Source organism: Macaca fascicularis, chromosome 11 (genome assembly GCF_037993035.2).
Source record: "Macaca fascicularis isolate 582-1 chromosome 11, T2T-MFA8v1.1".
NCBI lineage: Eukaryota > Metazoa > Chordata > Mammalia > Primates > Cercopithecidae > Macaca > Macaca fascicularis.
The window spans coordinates 21443033-21453749 of NC_088385.1; the positions used below are offsets into that span (position 1 = coordinate 21443033).

Below are 10717 nucleotides of genomic sequence, written 5' to 3' on the forward strand. Positions count from 1 at the left end.
CCCCAACTCTGGCTTGCTAAGCAAATTTTCTTTCCCTCCCTATCACCTCCAAACTTTTCCAAAATTAACCTACATGACCTGCTTTCCCTTCATCTCTCCCTTTCACCCTTGAATGCTTTGCAGTGTGGATTCTGACCTTTATTGATAGGAGTCTATTGATGCCCCTTGAATAAAGTACTAACTGCCAAATCCAAAGAGCCCTCAGGCTTTCGTGCCTGGATCAGTTATACAGCAGCACTACTGTCCACACCCCCATTCCTGAAATCTCCCTTTCGCTTTTTGAGTTGTACCTTTTCTTAATTCTCTTCCGTTTTCACTAACTACTTTCTCATTTTCCTTCATTGTTATTCTTTCTCTTAAAATATTATTGTTTGCTGAAGTCACATGATCCACCCTCATCTCCTCTTCCTGTACATACTCCCACAATTATCTTATGGATCCACAAAGTTTTATCTATCACCTATAGGTAGGTTGCATCTGAATTGACTCCTAAAACCCTGGTTTCTGTCTCCAGCTTTTTTTTTTTTTTTGAGATGGAGCCCCTCACTCTGTGTCAAGCAGGCTGGAGTGTAGTGGTGCAATCTCAGCTCACCACAACCTCCACTTCCCAGGTTCAAGCAATTCTCCTGTTTCAGCCACCCAAGTAGCTGGGAATACAAGCTCCCACCACCACATCTGGCTAATTTTTGTATTTTTAGCAGAGACGGGGTTTTGCCATGTTGGTCAGGCTGGTCTCAAACTCCTGACCTCAGGTGATCCGCCCGCCTCAGCCTCCCAAAATGCTGGGATTACAGGCGTGAGCTACCATGCCCAGCCTCTCTTGCACTTCTACCTGATTACTGGAGAGCTCCATCTGAATGTCTCATAGGCACTTTTAGATCAGGTTTTCCTGCATTCATTCTTTCTTTTATAGATGGTACCTTTGGTGTCAAAACTAAGAAACTCTTTGCCTAGCACTGAGTCTCAAAGATTTTCTCTTACATTTTTTTCCAAAAATTGTATAGCTTTACATTTTACATTTAAGTACATTATCCATTTTGAGTTAAATTTTTAATAAAATGTGATGTTTAAGTCAAGGCTCTTTATTTGCCCACTGTGGATACCAATTATTCCAGCACTATTTGTTGAAAAGGCAATTTTTCCTCCACTGAATTTCTTTTGTACCTTTGTCAAAAATCAGTGGGGAATATTTGTGTTCTTATACTCTTTTCGTTGCCCCATACTTAGCCATATTTTCTATCACACCATACAGCTTGTCATTCCCTGAATGGACGTTAGGATTTTGTGATAGAACTCATGCCACCATTCACCTCTCTCTGCCCTTCTCTGCCTGCTTTGAGACTGACCTCAGATGTGAACTCTGTGAACACTGTCACCTCGTGGACTCACACCACATTTATAATCCTTTCTTCAGTCCTACACAGTTTTTCTTCTAGTATATCATAAACTTCTCCAGGGCAGGGTAAATGTCTTATCCTTTTAATATTTTTAACACTTAGTTACCTCTAAAAAGATGTGTAATAAATATTCGGGGTAGTTTTATATGTGACACTTTTTGTGTGTGTGTGTATGTGTAAAATGCAAATACATGTATATACTGCATCTATAGAAAGAGATTCTCTAAACTAGTAAGGAAAAATATTTTCACACTATTATTTGTCATGATGTCAACAGTGAGAAGTGTACACCTCCCAACAATATATCACTGTTTCTTTTCATACTTTTTGAGTACAAGTCTCCATGCCTCACTATCAAGAAACTTCTCAGAACCTGTGCGAGGCGTGAGCATTTTCAGTATAAGAAAACATGTAATAACAAGAAACCATTAACAATTCAGAATAATTTAAATAAACATGTGTTTTATTTCAAGCTTTACGTATTATAAGAAAACAGTAGTAAATATATATTCTTGGAAGATTACTTTATAATTCTTGGTGTGCATATAACTTTTCTGAGGGCTTGCAATAATCTAGGTCCTCACATATCCATACCCCACTGATTAAAAATCACTACAAATCTTTCTCAATTGATCTATACTTGTCGCATGAATAGACACTTTATACTTTGGACACATTTTAAATTGCTTCAAAAACCATGGCCCATGCATAGCCAATTCTAATCAGAACATAGTCCAATCAAGCAGAAATTTGAAGTAGTGTGTGCATAAGTGACGATTTTAGTAGTGTAGGCATTAGGACAGTAAGAGGTTTCTACATCATATAAACAATTCTAGCAACGAAGCTGGTTGAATTCCAAGAGCCAAAAGGAAAAAAAGGCCACAATGGCTAATTTAATTTTCTTCAGTCTGTGTCTGTATCAACTCAACAAGAATATTTATAAGAAATGCAAAGAAGCACACTAGCTTTTAACTCAGATTTTACTTTCTTTTGCCCTCAGTAGTGATGTAGGACCCCATCTTTGTGTCAAATTCCTCAGTCTCTTGTGTGCAGCCTCAAGAACACCTTACTAGATGTCTTTACCAATAAACCCAGTGCTGACTAGAGAGCCCAGTGAGTTATCACAGGGCATCTACCTTGTTTTAAACTTTTCCTCCGCTTCCGTCGCCTCGCCGAGTACTGCTGCATCAACCACTCACCACAGCTGGGATTTCTCAAACTGTAAAAGCCGTGTACTGTTCTGTGAAGTGGGAGAGGATGACCTCACTCTCCTCTTTATATAAATCTCTTAGAGGAGTACAAAGAAGATATTACATTGCATACCAATGTCTTACAAAGCCTTTTGTGAAAATAGTTCTTTTTATTTTTATTCCTATCCTCCTTTCTCTTTAATATCCAGAGATGAGAAAGGCTGGGTCGGGGACACAGACAAGTGACAGAGTCTCCACCCTTCACATACTGAGGCTTTGATGCAGGGCCAAGCTTGTCTATTTGACCCTTTGCAGAGTGAGCCCCATTAGGCTTCATCAGCAGTCTCCCTGAAAACCCCTGTCATTTACAAATCCCAGTGATAGGCACGGCTGGTCTCAAGATGGGGCTGGGGCTGGGGGTGTGAGTGCTCAGGGAACTGCCATACAGCTTGAAGAAGCAGAGCTGAGATTCCGGGCTCCAAAGCCTCTTTCCACGCCATTACTTTTGCCATCTTGTTAAAAACCATCATTTTTGCCGGGCGCGGTGGCTCAAGCCTGTAATCCCAGCACTTTGGAAGGCGGAGACGGGCGGATCACAAGGTCGGGAAATCGAGACCATCCTGGCTAACCCGGTGAAACCCCTCTCTACTAAAAAATACAAAAAACTAGCCGGGCGAGGTAGCGGGCACCTATAGTCCCAGCTACTCGGGAGGCTGAGGCAGGAGAATGACGTAAACCCGGGAGGCGGAGCTTGCAGTGAGCTGAGATCCGGCCACTGAACTCCAATTTGGGCGACAGAGCGAGACTCCGTCTCAAAAAAAAAAAAAAGAAAAAAAAAAATCATTTTTCTCACAATTCATTAGAAATACAGAATTTCTACCCTATGACAAAATTACATGCTTATAATCAATATATTTTGTATATTATAATCTTTTCTTATATATTATTCTGTTGTAAGGTATAAAGGGAAAATTAGAACAGAACAGGAACATTCTATGCATTTTACATGCCTTAAAATATCCTGCAGAATATAAAGTGATTACTTAACACAATGCCAAGTATATGGCACACTCAGTAAGCTATAGTTATTGTTATCTGTGTTATCATCTTATTGCAACTTCAATGTGATGAAAATTGTAAGTGAAGACAATGTGACCCAGAAGTCACACAACTATATATCAAGCCCAGAACTGCTTGATTCCAAAGCTCATGGTTACCGCACTACACTATGCTGTGTTATTCCTACCTGTCTCCACCCACGGAGTACTCCTGTTCTCACTTTTGAGCTCTTTCTTTCATTATCCTGCCTCCTCTACCACTTCCCACAAGCACTAGAGACACTTCAGTTCCTATCTTGTTGTTCTCTCATTTCAATCATGAAAATACACGTTAGAATTATTTACTAGACCCTTGTGCCAACTAATGTTCAGTACATTCTTGGAATGTTCCATATATGTTAATAGATATGAATTACCTTAAGTGTTTTCTATTAGACATAATAATTCCAAACCCACACATTTAGTTATTTGTCAGAAGGTAGTAAAGACTTAGCTCATGCCTATAGGTAAAAATTATTAGAAAGAGAAATTAAAAGAGCTATTTATTTTTGGTTCTGAGTATGTACCAGAACCATTTTTTTTTGGTTCTGAGTATGCAGAATATATATTAAATCCTTTGACAAAAGGTCTCAAAGAATATAATCATCTCTGTACTTTGCTAACATTAGCCACTAATTATTCTTTGCTCAGTTAAAAAGAGTACTTACTATTTAACAACATTATGGATGCGCCAAAGCAATTAGAATAAATATTTATCAACTATAATGTGTAATGATTACATGTTTATAAAACTTCAGTCACTTTTAAGAAAGTAACTTTTCTTAATAAAACCAAGGGAAAAAATATATTAAGTAATAAAAAACTTTGGAAGTTCAAATGTTTGTATTTTAACCAGGAAAGCAATTAATTCCTAAAGTCACTTCTTGAAGCTTTTAGCTTGCTAAATACCTGGGAGACTCAGTTCTGTCTGGAAGGGTTTTCTCCAGTCAATTGATGCAAAATATTAAGAAACAACTGTTCCTTTTTGTGTATTTGATGGATCTTTTTCAGCTATAATTTATTGGTGTCTAATATGTTCCAGGCTTTGTAGCAGGCCTTATATTCATTATCTCATTTCTTCCTCCCTATAATGCTAAAAGGTAAGGATTATTATCATCATTATGCAAATGAGAAAACACACAGTTGACAACAGATTCATGAAAATATAAATTATTGATATGTTTTTTAAAAACTTACAATTTATGACTTATTCATACAATTCACAGAGTCCTTAGCCAGACGTCCCCATTTTTCTGCATCATATACAGTCACACTTTGAGGGTTCCTTTCTCTGTTTTCTCTGTAAAATAAGAGAGGAGTTCATCAGCTGAACATGATGCAGGAAGAAAAATGGAGAATAGTTCAGACAGTTCAAAATAGCCACTTAGAGAAAAGGAAAAGGAGTTTACTCGGAAGTCCTGGAAAGATTTCCAGGCAGCATTGGGTGTCCAGTTGTTAAAAAACATGAATTACAGTGGTAGGGTTCTGAGATTTTTTTAAGGCAACTCTTAAAATCCTTTATTATCCCAGGAAAACTCAATAGGTGAAATGGAATAATGTGAATGAGCAACATTAGAAAACTAAACCATAATCTCCTGTATGGAATGAGAGTAGAGGTAGCCAAGAGCACACACATAGATCAGGGTAGACCGCATTCGCATATCAGATTGTATCTCATGCCCTTTGATTGAACTTATTTACTTATTAAGTGAATCATTATTCAGAGCCACTAGCAGATTGATCTGGAACTGAATTTCACTGATAATGTAATGAAAGGTAGGCCTATGCTGTGCAAAGTACTGGAAACTGAATCCGTGCCCACAGGGGAGGCCGCCCAGTGAACTCAGAGGGCTGCCCTCTGAAGTCGTCTCCTCTGCTTCTTGTTGGCATATATTGAGAAAGTTTCTATCTTGTGACTTGCCTGTAAAAAGCAAGCAAGTTTGTAGCAGTATATGAAATTCCTTTTCTAAATGTGTTCTAAGACATTTCCCTGGTAACCATGCCAGATTTCCACTCAGCTCTCTCCTCCTTTCATGATAAATAAATAATTTCTTTGCAGTAATATACCTTTACGTTGCTTTACCACTGCGGGTTGCCGATGGACCTGTAACTTACTTCCTGCACGTTATGAAAGGACAGCTGAACAGATCCCTTTTGAAAAAAAAAAGTCACAAAAAAAGAACAAGACATGAAACTGTATATAAAGCATAATTACAAGTCAGATTCTGAATCAGTGATTATATATAGAAAACAAAAAGAACATCAAAATGTTAACTGTAATTATCTCCCAATGGTGAAAATTCCAATTATTTTCTTCCTTTTTGGTATTTTTTGTTTGTTTGTTTCATACAGATTTTATTTAATGAACATGTATTTTCATAATTTAAAAATTAGCAATTTTGAATAAATAACCATAGTATTACTTCTGCACATGTACAAGAAAATATCATTGTGCTGCATTTAAGTAGCAAAGGGAAATCATAGAAATTGGTCTGTTTTATGGTCACAAAGATGGGAAGCATAAAGACTGGGGATTCCAAAAGAGGGAAGAAGGAAGAAGGAGACCAAGGGTGGAAAAACTACCTATTGGGGGCTATGTTCACTACTTGGGTAACGTGATCATTAGAAGCCCAAACCACAGCATCACGCAATATACCCCTGGTACAAACCTGCACGTCTATTCCCCTGAATCTAAAATTGAAAAAAAAAAAATTGGTCTGTTTTTCCTCAGTAACCTTCAACACAGAAGAATGATGTTCTTTTTTTATTTTTATGAATACATAATAGCTGTACATTTACAGGATATAGAAGGTAAAGAATATTTAAATTTCTTCCTAGAGAGTAATTTGCCATCTTTCTAAATATAGAGTGGGCAATTCTTAGTAGAATCAGTAAATTCTAGGATTCTTACAAAAATAGCCTGTCATTAAACTCTGTTATGTTAGCAGAACCTTTAGCTTTTCAGAATAAAAGTTAGAAATAAAAGAGTCTGACATTAACCTATCTATGCCAGGGTACAAGATATTAGCAGCTAATTTTTTTTTTTTTTTATTAAAAGCAATACTCAAAAAAGAGATGTATTTAAGCATTTCTGAATTATATTTTCATTATTTTCTCCCTTTTTAGGTAGTATATGATGAAGTCACAGAGCTCCAAGGACATGTCTTAATGCTTATTGTGAAGAGTAAAACTGTGTTTGTGGGAGCAATTAACATCCAACTCTGTAGTGTCCCACTCGATGAAGAAAAATGGTACCCATTAGGAAACAGTATAATTTGACCATTGCTATGAACATATGCATTATTCATTAACTACTTGTATTTTTTTCCACTTCTGGGCCTCTGAATCTCGTAAGTAAGGCATCTTTGTTGTCAAAGATAGCACAGGGTATTAAGGACACCAAAAAAATCAGAATTAGTTTTTTGTGTTGTTTATTTTCTACCTGTGCTTTCATTGCTTTTTCCATAATCTTTTCTCCTTCAGTGGAGTACTGATTGCATGAAATTTGATGTGTAAAATAATAAAAGACCTTTATTAAATGTTTTTAATATATTTTAAATTAAACATAGGTTTACATTTGTTTTAATTGTGTGCCTACAGTTAAAAGCAGTATTTCTAATGTATTTTATAAGAAATACAATCATATAAATAAACCTCATCAATTAATTCAAGATCTAGGTATACCTGTAATCTATTTTTAAAATTTAAATTATATATACCTATAGACCTACTCATAATCTTACTTATTGAGGGAATTGGTATATTTCAGCAGAATGCTGTATTATTTTCTGTCAGAAAACCAAAACATAAATCCCGAAATCCTTAAATTTAACTGTTGGCAAAAACTTCTTTGTAGTTTTTCACCCTCTTCACCACCAATCAATTCATTGTCACTGGATTTCTCCCACCCAGAGGCATGATTTAAACTTGGTTATGCCTCAACTCCAAGATCTGAAACTCTGAAACTCTCCCTTCTGATCAAATTTCTTATCTATGCACATTATTTTCCTTACTTCTGAACCTACTTTCATAGTCACCATTACCATGGCAAACTATCCCACAGATTTCCACCAGCACAGTGGGTAAAATTTAATGCACTATGCCACATTCTTTTTGTTTGTTTGTTTTTTTGTTTTTTTGTTTTTTTGAGACAGAGTCTCTCTCTGTAGCCCAGGCTTGAGCGCAGTGGCCGGATCTCAGCTCACTGCAAGCTCCGCCTCCCGGGTTCACGCCATTCTCCTCCCTCAGCCTCCCGAGTAGCTGGGACTACAGGCGCCCACCACCTCGCCCGGCTAGTTTTGTTGTTTTTTTTTTTTTTTTTTTTTTTTTTGTATTTTTTAGTAGAGACGGGGTTTCACCGTGTTAGCCAGGATGGTCTCGATCTCCTGACCTCATGATCCGCCCGTCTCGGCCTCCCAAAGTTCTGGGATTACAGGCTTGAGCCACCGCGCCCGGCCTCCACATTCTTTAAAACAATGAAAAAAAAAATTTTAATCTTGCCATTCAAATTACTGAAAAAATTTAAATCCCTGCTTATTCAATGTTTTCCTGTGTATGAATGAAAAAAAAACTAAGCTTTTTCCCATCACCTCCTATATATCATATGAGCATGTAAATGTATTCATTGAAAATTATTTGAGTGTGTGATGTGAGCTAATATGGGCTCATTTGAAATGCATGATCACGCAAGTCAAATGAGCCCTTAATTCTGTATGTTCTTAGTCTATTACTCTCCCTTTCTGCTGGACCATTATACACCCTTCTCTCTGCTGAAACCTCAGCATCTCCTCCCCTAATCCTCACTCTCGGCTGATGGCATTGTTTCCTACATCACTTAAAAATTAGAATCAGTCAAAAGAAACTGCCACAGACTTTCACGACTGCATCTACCCAGGTAAGCAAATTCCATGTTCCGCTTTTATGCTTATCACCAGAGAAGAGTTACCCATGCTCCTATCCCAAACCAGTCTCCCAACGTGTACATTTGATCCCATCTCCTCTGACCTACTCCAAAACATTGCTACTGAAATCCTCTTCTACTCAAAGCATCATTTCTGTACTGTCTACTGGATAATTCTGGACAGCATGCAACCATGATGTTATGTCTTCCATCATAAAATTAAAACTTTCTCGTTACCCTACTTCCCTGCCAAATGCTGACCCATTGCCCTGCTCCTCTTTGCAGCAAAACTCTTCAAAATGGTTGTCTTTACTGCCTCTGGTTTCTTGCCTCCAATTTTCTCTTAGAGCCATTACAAGCAGGTATTTGCTCCCACCATTTCAATGAAACTACTTTAGTCAAGATCACTACTGACCTCCAGTTAGCTAAATCCAAAGGTTATTTTTCAGAACAATTCTAATTTACTTGTCAACAGTATTGGATACAATGAGTAAGTCTATCTTCCTGGATATATTTTCTTCATTTGACTTCCAATACCCTCCATCCTCTTGTGCTTCCTTTTAGTTACAGTTTAGTTTAGCTTCATTTCCTTTTTGTCTCTCCTTCTTAGTCTTCTGTGTGGGAGCATGCTCCTCTCCGCCACTTCCAGTGCTGGAGTTTCCCAGGGCTCACCACTTGCTCCCCTTTCCCATCAAGCTTAACTCCTTTAATGATCTCGTCTACTCTCAAGGCTTTAAATATCATCTGAACACTGATGAGGATTCCCAGTTTTATAACTCCAACCCAGAATACCTCCCAGATTCCAGAGATGAGTAACAAATTACCAACTTAATATCCCCCTTGAATTGCTAATAAATATCCCAAACTCAGTATCTCCAAAAGTACACAGGGATCAGGGAAAATATTAGAGTTCTTTTCCACTAGACCTGTTTTATCCACATCCTTTCCCCTCCTAGTTGATGTCAAACCCATCGTTCAGTTGTTAAGAGCAAAAAACTTGAAGCTAACCCAAATTTCTCTCTCTCTCTATGTGTGTGTGTGTGTGTGTGTATACACACACATTTTTTAAGAGAATTACTTGGAATTTTTTTTAATCCTTGCCCTTCAAATTACTGAAAAAATGTAAACCCTTGCTAATTAAATGTTTTCCTGTGTATGAAAAAAATTAAACTATTTTGTATGTTCATTTACATAACCATATAAACATAAAAGTCTATACATTCATTAACTGAAAAATGTGAGTGCCTGATATGAGAGCTGATACGGGCTCATTTGAAATACATGAAATACATGATATTTACATAACTGGAATATAAATATATGTATGCTTGTGTGTGTGTGTGTGTGTGTATGTATATTCCAGTCCATCAGGAAGTCCTGTTGGCTCCACCTTCAGAATATTTCCCAAATCCAATCACCAACCACTTATCACTCTCCACCAGAAAATACTCTGGTCCAACTTACTGCTCTCATCCTTGGCCTGCATTATATAATTGCCTTCTAAACAGTTTCCTCCTTTCTATGCTTACTCTGCCCCTTATAGTCTATTCTCAACACAGCAATGGGAATGGTTAGATCATTCTTCGGTTCAAAACTCTGCAGGGGCTTCTAATCTCAGAGTAAAAGCCCAAGCCTTTAAAAGAAACCTAAAAGGCCCTGTGTGATCTGACCTCCCATCCTCATCTCTCTGATTTTAACTCTTATTATATCCTCCTATGCTTATAACATTCAATCAACACTGGCCTCCTTTCTGTCTCCTGGACACTCCAGGCACACTTCATCCCTGGGATCTTTGATCGGCCAACTCCTTCTTCCCAAAATGTGCCTTTGTGCCCTGTATCCATTTCCCTAGTTCCCTTACCTCTCTGAAATCCTGCTCAGATGTTTCCATCTCTGCTGGGTCTACCTTGAACACCCTATGTGAGATGTTGCAAGCTGTCCTGTCCCTGGAAACACACCAGATCTTTCCTGCTCTGCACCACTTGTATCTTATGCACTTACCACCTTTGAACATTTTATATAATTTACTTATGTATTTTGCTTATCATTTATGCTTTGTCTCCCTTCACTAGGCAATTAGCCATAAGACTATCAAGAAGTTTAGTTCACTGACAGTATAGACTTAGATCCAGG

At 37.6% G+C, this 10717-nt stretch overlaps 1 protein-coding gene across 6 annotated transcripts in view; it reads left to right on the plus strand.

Annotated features, from left to right (window-relative positions):
* The window catches only part of PIK3C2G (phosphatidylinositol-4-phosphate 3-kinase catalytic subunit type 2 gamma), a 422558-nt gene extending 412809 nt beyond the window's left edge, over positions 1–9749 (plus strand). For all 6 annotated transcript variants that reach the window (XM_005570265.5, XM_074005892.1, XM_005570267.5 and 3 more), the window contains one exon: positions 6811–9749. In XM_005570265.5, the coding sequence (XP_005570322.3) occupies positions 6811–6963 (153 nt within the window). In that variant the 3' untranslated portion in view covers positions 6964–9749. The remainder of the gene's footprint in view (positions 1–6810) is intronic.
* The last annotated feature ends 968 nt before the right edge of the window (positions 9750–10717 follow it).